At 38.4% G+C, this 19,005-nt stretch overlaps 1 protein-coding gene and 1 long non-coding RNA gene across 2 annotated transcripts in view; one reads left to right on the top strand and one right to left on the bottom strand.

Moving 5' to 3' along the window:
* Positions 1 to 19,005, bottom strand: part of scn1ba (sodium channel, voltage-gated, type I, beta a) — a 29,535-nt gene that overhangs the window by 5,145 nt on the left and 5,385 nt on the right. Inside the window, exons 2-4 of the mRNA XM_051956788.1 lie at positions 6,973 to 7,139; positions 3,709 to 3,949; positions 242 to 383 (exon numbers count right to left, since the gene is read on the bottom strand). Coding sequence (XP_051812748.1) covers positions 242 to 383; positions 3,709 to 3,949; positions 6,973 to 7,139 — 550 coding nt within the window. The remainder of the gene's footprint in view (positions 1 to 241; positions 384 to 3,708; positions 3,950 to 6,972; positions 7,140 to 19,005) is intronic.
* LOC127536440 (uncharacterized) lies at positions 303 to 1,820 on the top strand. Its single transcript, XR_007945430.1, has 2 exons — positions 303 to 441; positions 538 to 1,820. It is a non-coding gene; the product is annotated as an uncharacterized LOC127536440 (long non-coding RNA).

The following is a 19,005-nucleotide window of genomic DNA, read 5'->3' as shown; positions in this document are numbered from 1 at the left end:
AAAGGAAAAGGGCAGAGAGGAGACAAACAGAGAATCAGACCGAGATATCAGTTCAGTGAGGAAAAAGGAAAATGCTATTTTGATGAGAACAGCTTGTGTCAGCACTTCCCAGACAGTGGTGGGAAGGAAAAACGAGAGCGAACACGGAAGGTGGGAAACAAGGACATTTGGACGACCCAGCAGGACCTGGAAACGGAGGCCGGTCGCCAGGGAGACGCCGGCTGCTCTGTGTTTTACTCACGCGCTCTCTCTCAGAGCTTCTTCTCCGGCCGCTGAAATCTTCCTGTAGCAGTAGATCATCTCAACAACCAGCCATAACTGCAGCCCGATGATGGAGACGTACATCATGACCTCTGACAAGATGGACGCCATCCCCCTGGTGACTGAGACAGAGAGGCAGGGAGGCTGAGATGAACGGTGTCTGCGCTCACGGAAAAAGAGGTTGGATTTAATCTGTACCATGAAGAGGCTGACGGACGCCCAGCACCTATGCGTTCTGAGCTTAAATTATTCATGACCTCCTGTCCTCAATTACAGAGACAGAACAACCTGAATCCTGCTGAACCTGTTTGATGTCAACCAGACTTCAGTGTTCTGCTGCAAAAGCCATGTGATAAAGGTTATTGCCAAACTACCAACGGGACATTCAAGGAACCTTCTGGGAGGATTTAGGGAGCATTAACTGTACTTCCTTTGTAAATGTTTTCTGACTGTCACTTTGATTTGAAATTTTCTTCATCTCCACAAATAATTTGCTTGTGGGGGAAAAAAAATCTTTAGTCTTGAGGTTTAAGGGATGCTTGTTGAACATTTGTGGAACGTTCAGACCTACAATTTTGAAGCTTAACATTGTACATTTGTTTCCCTACAGTCTTGAGGTTTCTGAGATGTTTGTAAAACCTCTCCAACACCTACAGAGTTTAAGGTTGACGGTAAAGTTGTGGAACATCTGCAGTCCTTGGGGTTTGCGGGACGTTTGTCTAATGTTTCCTGAACCTACAGTGTTAAGGGTTAATGGGCCCTTTAAAGAATATTTTAAGGACCTGCAGTCTTGACGTTAGCATAATGTTTGTGGAACCTTTCTTGAACCTACAGTGTTGAGGTTTGTGGGCAGTTTGCTGAAACTTTACTGGAGCAAAATTTGAGTAACTTTATCTGGGCCTACAGTCTTGAGTTACAAGAAACGTTTGCAGAACGTTTCATGGAACTATACTCTTGAGGTTTGCAGAACCTTTCCTGGACCTGCAGTCTTGAGGTTGGTGGGACATTTACGGAACGTTTTGCTGACCTACAGTCTTGAGGCTTGAGGACATTTGTGGGACTACAGTCTTGAGTTTTTTGTGATGTTGGTGGAACTTTTGTAGAACCTACAAGCTTGAGGTTCAAGGGACATTTGCAGACCAACAATCCTGAAGTTTGCTGGACATTTGCAGAACCTTTCCCAGAGCCACATCCTAAGGTTTGTGGGACACTTATGGAACTGCCCAGGACCTACAGTCTTGGGGTTTGTTGGACATTTCCTGGTTCCAAACGCTTAAGTTTGTAGGGCATTTACACAAATAGTCTTGAGGTGGTTCAAAGTATTTGTGGAACATTTCCTAGACTTACATTCTAGAAGTTCTTGAGATTTTTCCTGAATGCTTTGCACACCTTGACGTAAAACATCCCCAAATCTCAAACTGACAAATATAAGTACTTTATAAATAAGATTGCTGCACTTGATTGAGCACCACTGTACAATATTCTTACTGAGAGTTTTGGGTATTTCTGATCTGTGAAAGGAAACTGAATAAACAAACGGTGCTGAAACTGTCCAAACACATTGAGTAAGTTTTGCCTCTATTGGCTGTTTTCTCTTTTGCTTGATGTGGGACTTTATCTCATGGAAGAGATGGTGTTTGACCAACAGACGGACAACATGAGCTAAAGGAAAAAGCCAGCATGCATTATTAAATGTTTTCGGATATGGGGCTCTAATGTATTTTTAAACCTGCCTTGTCACTTCTACTGCAGTTAAAAATCAAATAACTGGCTGCATTTCACTGTGGTCACTGTTGTCTTATGTTCTGTTTGTATCTCACATGTGGTTGGACATAGTCCAAAAACTAACACGTTTCCATTATGAGATTAAGCCTAAATTTACAAGCTAAAAGTGAAATCCTGCACTTTTCTTCCTAGCTAGCAAAATAACAGCTACTTTTTTTTTGGAGTTCTTGCAAATAAAACTCACAATGCAGAACTTCAGCCTTAACCTTCTGATGACGAGAAATGATACTAACACAGCTGATCTTCAGTTGTGGACATGATTTGTGTTTTATGGGATTTACATGGCTTCGTTTTTTTAAATTCAAAGATACTCAACAGATTTTTAATTTTTTATATAAATAATTTCTGTCATTCTCACTGAGTCATGCTGAGGACACAGAGGACATTCCTGAGTTCTCTCAAGAGTCTCAGTCTTCAGTCATTTCCAGTTGTCAGTAGACACCTGCTGACCGGATGGTCATTACTGGTAAATATAAAGTGTTGTGGTTTGTGAGTGCTTTAGGGAAATCAGACTGATTGCCTGAACAACATTAACTAGAAGACCGCATATGAACAGTGCAAGCTCTTGCCCCTGTGCAAGATTCTGCAGTGATCTCTGTTCTTGCATAAACCAGCAGCAGGACTTTCACCCAGAACCAGAGTTTAAGTTCTTTGATGGGCTGCACAGCGGAATAGTGGTTAGCACTTTTGCCTTGCAGCAAGAAGATCCCCGGTTCAAATCCCGGCTTGGGCCTGGGATCTTTCTGCATGGAGTTTGCATTTTCTCCCTGTGCATGCGTGGGTTTTCTCTGGGTACTCCGGCTTCCTCCCACAGTCCAAAAATATGCTGAGGTTAATTGATTATTCTAAATTGCCCGTAGGTGTGAATGTGAGTGTGATTGTTCATCTGTATATGTAGCCCTGTGACAGACTGGTGACCTGTCCAGGGTGTCCCCTGCCTTCGCTCGAATCAGCTGGGATAGGCTCCAGCACCTCCCGTGACCCTAGTGAGGATAAAGCGGTGTATAGAGAATGGATGGATGGAAGTTCTTTGATGGACGAGAAACCATCAGTCTCAGAATTAAGTTAAGTTTTCTGTCATAGTTTCCATTTTGACAAGCTTTCTTAGGCACAAATCAACGTGGTTATGATGAGGAAACACTTCAGCATATCAGAAGCTTGGTTGAGGTTAGGCGCCAAAATTAGCTGGTAAGAGTTTTTAAGCGTCTCTTCCATTTTCTGACAAGTTCCATCACATGAAATACTGATTGGTTGGCTAGCAAGGAGCAACAGTGAAGTAGTAAGATACATTTCAAAGATATGTTGATTGGTAGGGTATTTGTAATATGCTATGGACAAACGTAATCTGACAAAAAACAAGTTTCCCTCAAGAAACATGATTTTATGGAGTACTGTTTACATTCAGGTATTTTCAGGGAATGTTGCAGGAGCACTAGGAGCAGTGTGTCACTACACCCACAGACTGCTTTAGCAATGATGATGGCCCAATTTAAATCAGATATGTTCTTTGACTGGAACTGTTTATGAAAGCTGGCGTTTCTTTCTTTATTATTTTATTTATACTTCAGATATTTCCATTGTGCCAACCGAAAATAAAACAGGCTTAGAAATATGGTTCGGTAATTTAGCTGCACTAAACTCCTCCTTGCCCTGTGTTCTTACTTCGTGGCACCACGTTCATGTAGATCGTCTTGTTGGGGGTGGTTACGACCTCGTAGCTGGGGTACATAAGGAGCCGGCTGAACTTGCAGTAGTAGGTTCCCGTGTCGTTGTAGGTCACGTTTACGATGAAGATGGAGCCATCCTGCAGGTCCTTGGTTTTCTTGCTCCCGTTCCAGTGCAGACGCCCGTCGAACCGAGGGTCATGGACATACCCTGCATCTATGTCTTCATAGCTGTATATCTGGAACAGGAAGGGGAGCAAAAAAATTGAGAATGCAAACATTCAGCGAAGTTATAAGAAAACATTAAAAAGCTGTTTGCTAATCATCATATACAGTTAGCTTTTACTTCGTCCATATCAACACTGTATGCTGATGAGTTCCACATGGAATGTGTCTTTCCATCTGTTTATGGATCAGATTTATGAACTCTGGTTCGTATTCAGGTTTATTTATAGATAAACAAAACTTTCACTGTCCCGGTAAAATGTGAAAGTCTTCTGAATTTTCTGAATGTTGAATGTTGATTTGAGAACGTTTCCTCTCTGTTATTGCAGAACATTATCTGTGTTCTTGACAAAATCTTGCAAACATCCTCCAAAAGCTGCATCTGTTACACTTGGAAATGATAAATATTTCATAAAAGTTTTCTGAACATTAGATTAAGACTTTAAAAAGTTATAGGTAATGTTAGCTAATGTTGTAGGAATGTTCCTTGTCACCTGGGCATACATACATTTTCCTGCAAGTTCTAATAGTATTGTGAAGAAAATGTTTGAATCTAAAGCTTAAATAATGTTTTATATTTATTATTTTGAATTATCGTCAGATAAGGTAAAAAGTGAGCTAAGATATGGAGAATGTTATCAGATTACCATAATCTAATGAACAAACTCTGAATGTTCAAATGTTCTGTTCATTTTAACCTCACAGGAACATTATTTGAAATGCTAAATATCCCTAAAACATTCGTTGAACATTGGACTGAAAACATTCCCTAAAGCATTATTAGATCTAGTAGGTAATGTTAACCAGTGTTATTGGGATGCTGCTGTATGTTGTGTAGCTTTAAAGCCTTAAAGCTTCTGTTCATTAACCCTGACGGTTGAGAGTAGAACAAAAATCAATACGACCTTCTTAGTATAAAAAGACTGTGTGGAAAACATCATTTCGGAGACAGGTGTGGTTGCTGTTGTTGAACCTGCTCTTCACTGTGCACTTTAAGAAGGCTTGTTTGCATTTTCAAGCCCTGCAGCAGCTTTTCGTGCAGCCACAACGTGACACTTCAAGACTCGGCTGTGGAATCACCTCAAACTTGGCACATGTCACGCGGAATAAACTCAAAGCTGCTGGTTTTTCTTGGTATACAGCAGGAGTGAAACAGATCGCTCAGCCTTGTTGTGAATATTCATCCCTCGAATGTCTTCCTTGCATTTTCCGGTCAAAACACATCACCACCACAGCTGTTTTCTGCATCGACCGAGCCGCTGCTAAGGCCTCACTTCTGCACTTCCTGCTGAATTAGCCGATATAGACTCTAAAGGGCAGCTCAGGACTAATGGGGGCTCTCTTGCTGTAGGTATAATACTTTAATGGCCTCTTTGCTTTGCCTATTGAAGGCTCCTCTGGTGAGTAAAAACGCCATCTTCCAATCGACAATGAGAGTGGATGAAACACTTGTCATGAAAAATGCAAGACTGCGCTCTTCCTTCATGGTAAATGCATTGCGGATGTTTCCCAGAAGAGGACAAAGGGCTGCCGTGAGGAATGGGTTTGGGATTTTGTGCTGTTCTATCTGCCGATTTATTTGGACACACAATCACTAATTACATCGGGGAGAAAAATAGCAGCATTTAAAGTAACAGGCATTGATTTACTGATGTTTATTTTTTAATTAGCTCCATGCTGATTCCCTCACAGAACCTCAGAGTTACATGACTTCCATTTTGTGTGCCCGTAGATATGCTGTGATATGTCCTGCAACAAGACTCTTTTATCCATTGAGTGCTCAAGGAAATTAAGGACGTTGTAATTACTTGTGTGGAAGGTTGTTGTGGTGTCTACGGGCTCCCAGTTCTTGCTGAATGGCACTACTTGCTGCCCCAAGTGAAGACGTTTACGTATCTTGAGGATATTGTTCACAGTAATGGGAAAATGTGAAGGCAAATTGATTTACTAGTCCATACATGTTCCTACTTGCACCTGTGGTCACAAGCACTGGTAGAAACTGAAAGGTGGACTTCAGCAAGCGGCTAAAATGAACTTTGTCCCAACTGTGGCTGGGCTCAGCCTTAAACCTGATTAGACTTCTTTCTGGATGTACATATGGACAGCTTCCTACATCCACAGATGCTGTTGTTGTTGTTTTACTACTTTTCTAGTCAGTATGAGTAGGGTGGGAATCTTGGACATTCAGAAGGAGCTTGGAGTAGAGTCATTGTTGCTTTGTGTTGAAAGGATCCAGCTGAGGTTGAAGGGCATCTGACGAGGATGCTTCCTTCATTTTCATTTCCAATGATGTTCCTATTGGGTTAATATAATTGTCTAACTTAAACAATGAAAGGACGTTGCCAGGAACACAAATTATGTTCTGTGATAACAAAGATGTAGCATTCCTAAACTGAAAATTGAGGCCTCTGTTTTTTTTGTGTGTTTTTGCTTTTTTACAAAATGTTGTTGAGGGAACACTGTATAGAACGTTCTATAAAACATTTCCCCAAGGATAGATGTTCTACATGCAACATTCAGAAAACATTCAGACATTCATTATTGAGACCTGAGATAACAGAATGTTCTTTGTAAGAGGTTCCTGTAATGTGAAATTTTAGCTAAAGTGGAGCATTCTGCCTGTAATGTTCTGAGGACACTTTGGGGATGTTGTTGATTAATGACATTATGGAACCTATACAATGTTCCACACTGTTATATGATAAAGAAAGAACGTTGTCAGTGAAACATTCGGTTTTGAGAACGGAAGGCTAAAACAGTGTGAAACATTTTTAGAACATCTTTAGTTATCCTGCATTTAGGAAAAACATTCTGGAAACTAAAAGAAAAAGTTCCACTGAAAATAATAGTAGAACATCACAGAACTTTTTTGAACCAAAAGTTTCTGTGCTACGCTAAGCTAGCTGTATGCTCATCCCCCTTCATATTTTCTGTACACATGTAAGAGTGGAATCGATCTTCTCCTCTCAGTATGAGTAACTGCTTCTTTACAGAGTGCAACATTTTCAACACTTTCTTGCATCATTTGACTTCTTACATGTGAAAATTCGGTCTCATCTGAAGCCATGAAGTACCAGTTGACGGAGGCCACGGCGGGAACTTCGCCTCTCATCTTGCAGGAAATGCAGCCCAGCTTGAAGCCTTTGTCGGCCTCGGCCTCCGTGTCCGAGTCCACCTCCACACAGGCTCCACGGCACAGAGTCGCTACAGAGCCGAGAGGACGAAGAACACTGTTAGAACCTCCTCATTGCTTGGTTGCTGTTTGTGTGCAGATCACAGGGTCAGAGGTCAGAGCCGTGGGAGGCTATCAGTCTCTGCTTCATGAACCCGTGACTCCTGGGAAGGCTGGCCAGAGCTCTGGTGTTTTCTCAGTACTCGCAGGCAAACTGTCTAAACAGTACTTCAGAAAACAACGCTAGCTGCTGTAACTTTTGTATCTTTGCATGCTTGCTCCCAATGCTCATTGCATGCGTGTCTTTTTAAAAATTTGTCTTGTTTGTATCTGGCATAGCTTTTGTCTTGCATTTTTTTATTTCCACTCATCACTTTAAATCACAGATTATTGTGAGTTTTGATGAAATTTGGCTTTGCAGGAATTTACATTTTAGGTGTTTTTCAGTGTGTGAAACTGAGAGGAAATAAAGAGCTTGCAGTGAGCGATACTGTTATCTTGCATTCTGTTGACCGCTAACTGAGCTAAATTCATATATAGAAGCGTGAGTCTATATATGCCATCATCATCATGACACATGTCATCGGCCAAGAGTTACACACCTGTAACTCCAAATGTTTCTGTCTCACACTGCACCTTGCAGTTTCCACTGAGGCCTCAGCATCATCGCTCTCAACCAATGATCTTGTGCTATTTTCAACTTTGACCTCTGGGGAAGCTTTTGTTTTGAATTGTAAGATGGAGGGAGGGGAATGAAGGAGAGGACAGGAAACACACAATGCTGATCAGATGAACGCTGAGAATTCACTTTAAAGTTTGCGTCGTCCATCACCTCAAATATACACAGTACAATACAACAGCAGAAAACAAGCACTGCCCAGTTTGCTAAGAGTAAATAGATGGAATAAAAAATGAAATGAATAGAAATGCACACCACACTGCAGAGAAACATGGGAGGGGAGGAATGAAGGAAGAGGGAAGAAAGAGAAAGTTAGCACAGGCTTCAGAAATAACAGCCATTAGTACAGAAGCATGAGGGGAAGCAGGAAAACTTAATGCCGCTGATGCACTGCAGGGAGAGAAACAAGGGAAAAGGGGAAGAAGAAAAGGTTAAGAACATAACATAAGCCTTGACAAATATAACTGAACCGTCACTATCATATCTCATCGTGAGAGACGGACCTAAACCACCGAGTTCCACCCGAGAACAGCTGAACCTGAACAGAAACCCAGATTTAGAGTTTCAGTCGGAGATTTAAACCTAAAAATGTCAAATTTTAAGATCCGTTTTTGCTCTATCTCTTGTACTTCTGAAACATCTCAGAAATTGTCCAAAAAGATTCCAAACTTGTCCAAAATGAGAAAAAAAGTCATCCCAGGATGACTTAAACCTCCTCCTAAAACATTAAAAACTTAAAAGCAAAAATGTGTCTAAAATGATTTTTTTAAAAATCACATGAAAATGTGCTGGAAATTATTCAAAACTTGTTGAAAATATCTTGAAACTTCTCCAAAATAACTTATCCTCAACAAAAATATAAACGCAGCACTTTTGTTTTTGCTCCCATTTTTATGAGATGAACTCAAAGATCTAAAACTTTTTCCACATACACAATATCACCATTTCTCTCAAATATTGTTCACAAATCTGTCTAAATCTGTGATAGTGAGCACTTCTCCTTTGCTGAGATAATCCATCCCACCTCACAGGTGTGCCTTAGACTGAATAATAAGAATAATAATACTAGTTTAAGAAGGAATTAAACGGTGCAGACTTGTGTTGCTTTGTGTTTGACATTTTGATATAAACTAGTTTCAAGTTTGTTTTGAAGTGAATGTTGTGGTCAAACTGTTGACTTGTTCTCTGTACTAAGATTTCGACACTTTCTTAGGTGAGTAAAGTCGTAGAAAAGCAGGATTTCTGAGCCCCACTGGCTGACGTAGCAGAGCTGGGTGAGCTCTTTGTTCTGGGGTTTTCTGGGCGGTTGGTCCAAACAGACCTGAGGCAAACACTCATTGACAGAACTGTTCATGTTTCCATCTCTGCTGCATCATTTCATGTTTTCCAGATCGGTCCAGACTCTGATTAGTGCTCTACTCTGTTACATATGTGACTGTTGATGGAAGTCCGTCATCATTCAGCAGCTCTGTGAAGTCTCTAAAAAAACAACTTACAGGCTTTTTAAAAATGTTTTTGTAAATTTGCAGCAGCAGAATTCAGGTTAAACATTAATATGCAGCAATGTTTTGACTCAAGTCTGCGAGAGAGTTTATGATATCAGATTCTACAGAGACGGAAGGGAAGGAAAAGAGTCTATTTATTAAAAACCAATCAGAGCTTCAGATCCCTCAGAATCTGCTGATTATTTATCTACAGTAACTTTAACATATTTAATGAAGTCATGCAAAGTTTTACCTTCATTTTATGATTAGTTTCCAGGTTACAGACCTTTAAGGTACAGAGAAGGGGATCCAAATTTTACACTTTTTAATTTACTTTTTCATAATTTCTCAGCTTCATAACTTCATCAACACAGGAAACAGACACAAGACATTTTATGGGCTGTGAAACGCATTTAAGTTCTGCTAAAAACTGCAACCAAATCCAGTCCAGGCGTCACGATCTAAACGCTAAATCTGCTTTATGGTTAATTTTGTCAACAATCAGCTTTGAGCCCTCAATATTATGGGATGTATCACTGCTTAAATAGTAAAACTGCAACAGTTTAATGTCTATGATAGAAAGTCATAGAAAGAAGCATTGGTGCCCTGGTTGTGGTTTCTGATAATTCACCAGAGGAAACTTTAAAAAGTGCATTATTGGTAAAATTTCGAGGCTCATATCAGCATGTTGGGAAGGTGGTTGGTCAGAACAAGTAATAACAAATGAAAGATGTAATTTTTTACCTACATTTGGTACCCGGATCATCTTCTAGACACGATTACTTCTGTGGTAAAATAATGAACGAATGTATCATCTGGATGTAAAGGAGAAACAATGTTGCTGTTCACGTGTTTATTTAAATGATTTGGATTAGATAGATAGATACTTTATTAATCCCGAGGAAAATTCAAAGATAAATCTCATTATTTAAACCAGTTTGCAGCATTCAGTCTTCTAGATTCTCCTCTGATCGTGTTCAGCTCTCGCTCTGCCAGTTGGTGTGTTTTAATAGTTTCGGTGAATTGAATCTCAAAACGTTCATTTTGTGAGAGTCTGTTAGAAAATTATTTTTGCCACAAAAGAAAGATGAATGTAGGTATCTAATGTAGGTAAAAGTAAGACCTTTCATTTGTTATTACTTTTTCTGACCAACAATCTATCAAACTGCCATACATCCCATAGTATTGATGCTTAAAGTTGGCAACACAAGAAATGAAGCAAAAATAAATTTAGTGTTCAAATTGTGACACCTAGAGCGGATGTAAAACTGATTTAGTCGCAGTTTTTAGCAGACCTTAAATGTGTTTTTTACTCATGTAAGCTACTTATAAGGTCATGAGGCTCCAAAAACGGTGGAAACAGAATTTAAAAAGTGTCAAATTTGAACCCAATTTTGTGATGAAGGGCATGTAACTCTGAATACATTCATAGTATGAAGATAAAACTTTACATGGCTTAATTAAATACATTAAAGTTGCTGCGAAAAGAAAAAGAATCAGCAGATTCTGAGGCGGAACATTAATTTAATGATACCAGACAGACAGAGGAGCGACACGTCATGCAGCAGAAGGTTTGAGGTGAGGAAAAAGATCTGGAATAGACAGACAGACGGACAGAGAAACACGTTGAAACAGCAGCCAAACGACAAAAGTTATGAGAGGAAAATGCAGAAGCGGCGGCACAAACGACACAACAGCAGGAGGCGGTAATCCCGAGGAGCTGAGGCAGCGAAAAGACCGAGACAAACATGCGAGCGGACACAAAGGGAAGTAGCATCCAAAGTGCAGACTAAACAGAGTGCCTCAGCAGTGATTCAACAGCGCGCGCGCGCACACACACACACACACACACACACACACACACACACACACACACACACACACACACACACACACACACACACACACACACACACACACACACGCACACAGAGCAGCAAAATGCAAATCCATTGCGTAATCTGCAGACTGAGGTTCAGGATTATGCAACGGATATTCCAGAAATTGCAGATTAGGAGTTTATTTCCCTGACGGGGGGTTTGTCTGGTTAATCCCTCGTATCGGTGGCCGTTCACCCCCGACGCACACAAAGCAACAAAACCTGACTGAGCTGCACAAAATCGACCAACTGAGGGGAGACGCAGGAGCTAAAGAAAGTACATACAGGGTTATTTACTCAGCTGGCAAGACTGGAAATAAACACAAACTGGAAAAAACACAAACTGGAGATAAAAATACGGTAAAATTCCAGCAGCTGAGGCACCAAAGCTACTGTACAATAATAGAAAATAACAAAAAAAGAAATTGCTCCATAATTAAAGAACTATTTCTAACATTAATCTTACAGTAATATGTTTGGATATGTAACTGCCAATAAATGTGGTCGAATATGTAATGATACAAATCATAAAAGTGCATTATTAGCTTGTTTTTCAATATAAATTCTATGTAAAAAATTCTTGTAAAAATGAGATACTGTTGTAAAAGTACAAGAATATTTTAGATCGTATTAAGTGTAATATGAGTTTTTACATGTAACTTTACTTAAAAATCTTGTCTATCTGACAGATGTTTATAGTTTAAAAAAAACATAAAATCAATTTATTTTCCTTTGAAAAGCTGTAAATACAATTTCCTATTATTAAACACTTATAATAACAATAATACATTGTATATTTTGAGTTTTCGTACACTGTATTGATATGGTTTCTGTGACTTTACGAGATATTAAATAAGTAAAATTCAAGTTAAAAAGATTATTTACCATTTTCAATCCATAATATACACATTTTCTTCTTTCAATTAATGACAGTTTTCTGTAAATAATAGTACTTTTGCTGATTTCAATTACCTAAATAAGTGCAATTTTCCAGTAAGACATTGTGTAAAAGTGAATTACTATTTGTAAAAATGCTTATTTTTGATGTGAACGTTTTTTTTTTTTACAATTATGGACTGTTTTTTTAAATACAGTTAACATGTGAATTAATATTTTTTCTGTACTTTTATTAGTGTAATTTAACAAAAACCTTTGAAGTAACAGCTAATTGTTAAAAAAAATCTGTTTACAGTGTACGCAACTTTGCATAAAATCTTTAAAATATATTCCTATATCTTATTCTTCATTTTATTCAGTATATTTTTTTGTATTTTTACTGAAATTTTCCCAAATTCCAAATATTTAAGAAAAGAATCTGTAAAATAAAAAGTTAAAATTGTGTAAATTTGCAGTTGTTTTTTTACACTGCATAAGAGAGAAAAAAGAAAAAAGCATAAACATGGCAAAAAGCAGTTTGGGGATTAAAACATCTGCCTCCACAGCTGCATTACCACGGACAGCACATGTACGGTGGATGTAAACTATGTGGAGAAATGCCAAACATCTGTGACCTTCCCCTCCAGATTGAACGACCAAAACAAGTTTGAGCTGGAACAAGTCGACCATTGAAGCTCTGAGAGCGTCTCTTTCATTTCGCTCCACAAAGTCGCCACATTGTCCTGCGATGGAACCCCAAAAGAACCCGACTGTTCCTCCCCGATGCCCCAAGAACACAACGCTGTTCTGTGGAGTCCCAAAACAACACGTTCACCATTTTCCTTTCAGAGTTACAGACAAAATCACACAGAAATAGATTTTTTTTTTGACTCCGCTCTCAAGACACACCTGAAATGTTCTGTAATTAAATCTACCTTTCAGACATTTCTTGGTACATTCACTTCTAAACTTAAAAGACAACAAGAAAATCTGTAAAAATAGCAGTAAAGTGTAAAAACTACACTTTAAAATGTTAAAGACATTAATTTTTCATAGTGTTCATAACTTTAAATAAAATATTTCTTATTTAAAATGTTAATGTAGCTGGTTTCAGTTAAATTTAGGGTGAATTTAGACCAAGGAATACATCCTGTTTGTTTCAGATTTTGGTTTCTTTTGCAGCACTGACACAAACGCTGAGCATTGTAGCACAAGTCTCCCATTATTCCCAGTAGCTGCTCTTCTGACGCAGACTGAGATCTCTGACCGCTGACTGGCTTCATGTCGATCTCACTTCATTCTTTCTGCACTCAGGACTCTTCTGTGACATTTTATTCTGCAAAACAGATCCGACTCTCTTGTGAACAGCGGAACACAAGGCGTACATTCATCCTTTTGTCGGGAAATCCTCTCCTCAGAGACCCACTGTGCTTTTTGTAGCCACTAAAATGTGTAATGGCTCTGGGACTGTAAGCGTTTGTGCACGCAGATGCCCTAATCAAACCTCTTTGTGTTTCAAAGGGAACGTGTGCTGTAAAAATGCTTTTTATTTTACCACAAACTGCAGCTCAAATTCTGAGTAGAAAGTTAAAACTGAAAAATTATGAGACTAAAACAAGTGATTGTGAAATATTATCTAATATAGAACTTTAAGATGTTAGTTTATTGTTGTTTTGTAATCGTATATCTGCAGAAATAACATAAGCAGCACCAGCTTTGAACTTAACAGGAGAGAATTATCAAATTTCTGAGGATACAGAAGCTTCTGACAATAAACTGTAAAATAAAATGTCTTTCTGTATGAACAGTTTGCACTATTTCACAGATTTTCCCCATTAATTAGTAATAATTGAATAATTTACATGTTAACTTTAAATAAACTAAAATAATGACTATATCAAAAATAGTAATTTGTTCTTTTACAACATAAAAATACACTATTTTATTGTTTTTCAAGCAGCAAAAAAAATCCTTAGTTTATATATATATATATTTGGTATTTTTGCTAGAAAAATGGTGTCTTAAGGTCTTTTAATTGTAATTTTTTCCTGTTTTGTGAATTAAAGATACTATAACGTTCAACAGAATCACAGCAAAAAGAGTTAATTTACAAGTTGATCATTAAAAAACAGGACTAAACTGTACATCATTTCCTGTATTTTCACAAATGGTAATTACTTTTTTTTTTAACAATGGTTGACTGCAAAATTACAGCTTTTTTGCTGTAAAGTTACATAAATAAATCAGCTAAAGATATTCTTGTTTGTACGTATGTTTGCTGTTATATGAAAGAAAAAATATGTATGTAAAGAACTGAATAATGGTAATTCAATTTTCAAACTCTTATTTCCTTTTCCCCCAGTTTTGTTAAATTACACATATTAGCTCATAAAATAGGCAAAAGTACTGACTACATGTTGACCATAAAAATGGGTAAAATCTGAAATTGTTCATAATATGAACATTAAAAATCTGTGTTTTTACAAATAGTAGTTTGTTGTTTTACAGCGCGTGACCATAAAATCCCACTTTTACTGTAAATCGGCTAAAACCTCATTAGTTTACAGACACTTGCTGTTATTTTAATTGTTTTATCAGTTACAGCGTTCCATACCATTTCCAGATGTATTGTTTTTCGCTTTTATGTTTGTTTCTTACAGTGCAGATTTCTTGATGGAGATGTTGCACTGGATTGCGTTAGATTTCACAGGTGTTGGTAATAAAGTGGCTGCTGAGTGCAGGTATCAGACAGAGACAGAAAACCTTTAAGTCGAGGAGGCGTCACTCAGCCTACACGCTGTTCACGCTGGCAAACAGAGAGCATTGTGGGGGTTTAGGTTGGAACGGGCACTAAGACAAAGACTTTTTGAAGGTAAATGATAAGTCGAGAGCATCCATTGGGCACATTTTAAAATGGCTTTAGACTTGGTTAAGGACTGGTTTATATTAATATAATCAATATATTAACCAATAATAAAAGCCCTCAGAGAGCGCAGTACTCCGCCATGACTGCTTGTGTCTGACGGATGAAATCTTTCATAAAAAATGCATGTGTACGTTCTGTACGGATACAGTCCTAAATATGTAGCAGAAATGTTAATATATCCCAATAAGTCCGCAGCAGTGGATCTGTAGTAGGATTGCAGTCATGTGATCGTCAGCAGGCAGCTGATGTAGTGTTCACTTGTTGTCATAGTTACAGTGACACCGTGACGCTTTCTCACAATGATACGGAAGTCCTTAACAAATCCATGGATCCAGACTATAAGCAGCATCATTGCCAAAATCTAATCAGATGGTCCTTGTATCATTTCTGATCTTCCCTGAAAATCTCCTCCAAATCTACCAGTCCTTTTTCGAGTAGACAAACAAATGTACGGCGATCGTCACATAGCTCCACCACGTTCCTTGGCGGAGTAATTAGGCAAAGAATGAAGAACATGCACGTCAGAAAACTAAGTGCGGATTAGCTGTCCTTGATTGTTCCACCAAGTGAAGCCTCTTACTGTTAGATACTGTAGAGACCAGAGGTGGTAGTCACAGGAAGTTCATGTTGGCAGGCAGAGAGCATTGTGAGCGCTTGGCTTGTAAAATGACACCACAACAAAGACTTCTGTTCAGGTTAATGGTTTCTGGTCAGAGCTCACATGTGCAAGTTGAAAGCATCTATTGGGCAGAGGTTAGCCTTGATTTAGGACTGGTTCTGCATTTGGTTTCAAAGCATCTTCTGGGCGAATTTTAAACAGTTTTTTTAATATATTAATTTGTAGTGCGAAGGACGAAAGACATGAATGTCAGAAAATGTATTGTAGATTTGCTGTAGTACCAGTTTGTTCCACCAGGTGGCATCTTTTACTGTTTAATACTGTAGTAACCAGAGGAGACGCTCACTATGGACAGTTTGTGTTGACAAACAGAGAGCATTGTGGGGGGTTGGCTAGGAAAGGGCACTGGATCAAATCGTTTTCTCTCCATGATTTTCGACCCAGCTGACAGGTCGTGTGGAGAAAATGATTCGACCTTGAGCTGATTCATGACCTGCTGTCGTCCGACACACCGTTTCTAGGAGCTCCATGAATGAAGTTGCTGCTGATGAAGCATCTCAGCGCTGACAGCTGCTCTTCTTATCGGACATCAGCCTCATCTGTTTGTCTCTATCCTCATTCATTCCTGAGTGATTGTTACAGCTGCTCCTTCAGTTTCTCTTCTAATCCTCGGCAGAGTTACTCTGCACGTCTGATTCGAGCTACACAGCTGTGTGTTGATGATAGTTTAACCCACTGAGCCCAAAAACAGCACCAGGATTGAAAGGCAAATTGCCAAAATGACACTATTTATCAGCTAGAAACTGAAAAACAGAATTATCAAGATTTTAATATTTCTGATGCTTCATCTATCTGCAAAATTAACTGAATGCGAGCTTAAAGTCAAATATTTTATCACAATCACTTTATTCTACATGTCTCATTTTAAAGTTTCCCCAGAAATCACCCATTTGACCTAAACAATTTCCATAAAAATTAAAAAATTTTGCACTCCTCTGCTCAACCACAAAGACCTCAGTGACTCAGCTGTGACCAACAGTCATGAGACAAAAATTCAGTAACTTTACAGCTGAACTGCAGGCAGTGTTGACAATCAGAGAGGAGATAAGAACGGAACTGCTACTGAATAAAGGATTGTCAAATGAAAAGCAGGCATTAATTTCAAGCATGGAGACAAATTCAAGATGCAATAGTACAACATAGTATAGAGAGTCACTGTTTTGACTCTCTTTGACTTCATCTTTCACACTGAACTTGAATTACTCATGTGTGACGTACGTTTCCATCAGGATAAACAACCATAACTAAGGCTAATATTGATCATTTATCACTTTATTCTACATGTGTAATGTTTTTCATCATCAGCATTGATTAGATTTTACTACATAATATTTGTAATTTTACAAAAAGAAACGTCTATAAAATAATAGTATTTTTTTGAGAAATCAGGGGGAAAAAATCATTTTTACAGTGCAGGAGACGCGTATGGAAACAAATTATGAATGTAAAGAGTGAAATATCTATTTTCTCACATTCCTGTTCATTGCTTATCTGTGAGTAAAATTTGTAAAAACTTTAATTTCAGAATGTCAAGGTGCATTCAGCTGGAAAAAAATGTGGCTGATGAAAAGCTGAGTATAATTATTGTATTTTTCTGGACAGATTAGACATCATCTGACCTGAAAAAGCCCCAAAAACCGCCAGAAACTATTTAGAGTTCAGATGCTCATGGATTTCTGTGTTCATCTGGGTTAGTAAAAAGTCTGGGACTTAGTTGGGGCTATATGTTCTCAGTGGAGCAATGAATTGTGTGAACTGGGATGAAATCATGGATTAAAACAGACATCTTTTCTGATCCCAACAGGCTGTAGTAAAGTATTTTTTCCCACTATTCATGAGAAGCCTGATGAAGGACGTCTGCTGACAGGTTATCATTCATCTGGACGTGGAGTTTATTTGTTTTTTTGCTCCACTAATGCAAACTGAAGGTCAGCTCGTCCTGCAGAGCTCCAGCGGCTGGATTACAAACACACATCTGGGCCAGCAGAGGCTCAGGTGTGTGTCTGTTTGCATGTCGACACCAGCCAGCAGGTCACATGCAGCCCGCAATTAGGTCGCGCTTCAGAATCTCGCTCCAGATTTGAGGGTTAGAACGGATCTGGCATTAAAAATAGAATTCAGGATGAGGCTCTCTCAGATTTAGAGCCGTGCAGCAGCTTCAGATGGAGCACAAATCACATGCTGTTCCCGTCACAGGGCCGTGTTTAAACGTAGCTGAAAATAATCGGTACACTTGACCGAGCTGGAAGAGCTGCAAAAGCTCCAAACTGTATGGCAGACCATAAATCACACTAAATGGATGTTTTGCTGCAGAGCTGCACTCAGGCAGAATTAGTTTATGTTGCAGCCTGCTGAAATGTGATTTATATCAACTCTCTGAAACCTAAAACCTTTATCAGAAGCAGATATGGTAAAATTAACCAAAACTACACTTTGAGAAATGGTAAATATTTCTCAAACCTTAAATATGTTTCTTTATTATAGCAAATATCTGAAATATAATTTTGTTTGATTTTTAAATATAGTTTTTAAAAAAAGAAGAAAAAGTGTAATTTTATGGTCAAACAGATTTTTGATGGGGGCATTAACAGTTCAAACCTTTTTATTTACTTTACATTTTTTAACATGTTAGTTAATATTTATTTTGTGATTTATAGATATTATCTGTAAATTAACAAAATTGTGAAAATCTGTAAAGCTGACAGATAAAAAATTATTTACAGTAAAAACAGTTTAATTTCACATTCAAATGTTTTAAAAGAACAAACTGAACTTTTGACAAGAACATTATGTACAGTTTTGACCTGTTTATTTTTTTCCCTTTTTCTCCTTAGAGTTCATGTTGAAATGTAAATGTTTAATTCTGTGATTGCACAGGTTCTCTGTCACTTAGCAAACCTTGGAAAGTTGTTGTTAAAAATTATAATTCAGAAAAAAATTACAATGTAGAAGCCAAACATGGAAATAAATTAAAACGTAGGGAGTAGCATATCTACGTAGATTTCTGTAGTTGATAAAACCTCAGTTTCCACTCAGAGGTGACTGATGAAAAGCTGAGTGTAATTTTAAGAACTTTAAGTGCCTAAAAAGCGGCAAAAAATTTTAACTAATATTTGGAAAAGCTCCAAACTTTTTCATCGCTTTGCACAGAAACGCTTTTCTGCATGAGCACTACAAAAATCAGAGCAAATGAATGTTTGAAAGTCTGCAGTGCGGCACTGGAGCAGCTCTAATCGGGTCCGGTTGCAGCCTGATGCCTGAGATGATCTCTAATGTGATTTCCACTGCAGCGGTCGGAGAGACTGATGGAATGATGGGAGTCTGAATGGCTCCTGCGGTTCTCCTTATTGTTGACGCTGATCTGCTTTGATCGTA

This window comes from Acanthochromis polyacanthus, chromosome 12 (genome assembly GCF_021347895.1).
Source record: "Acanthochromis polyacanthus isolate Apoly-LR-REF ecotype Palm Island chromosome 12, KAUST_Apoly_ChrSc, whole genome shotgun sequence".
Lineage (NCBI taxonomy): Eukaryota > Metazoa > Chordata > Actinopteri > Pomacentridae > Acanthochromis > Acanthochromis polyacanthus.
This window is presented reverse-complemented; position numbering and strand designations above follow the sequence as displayed.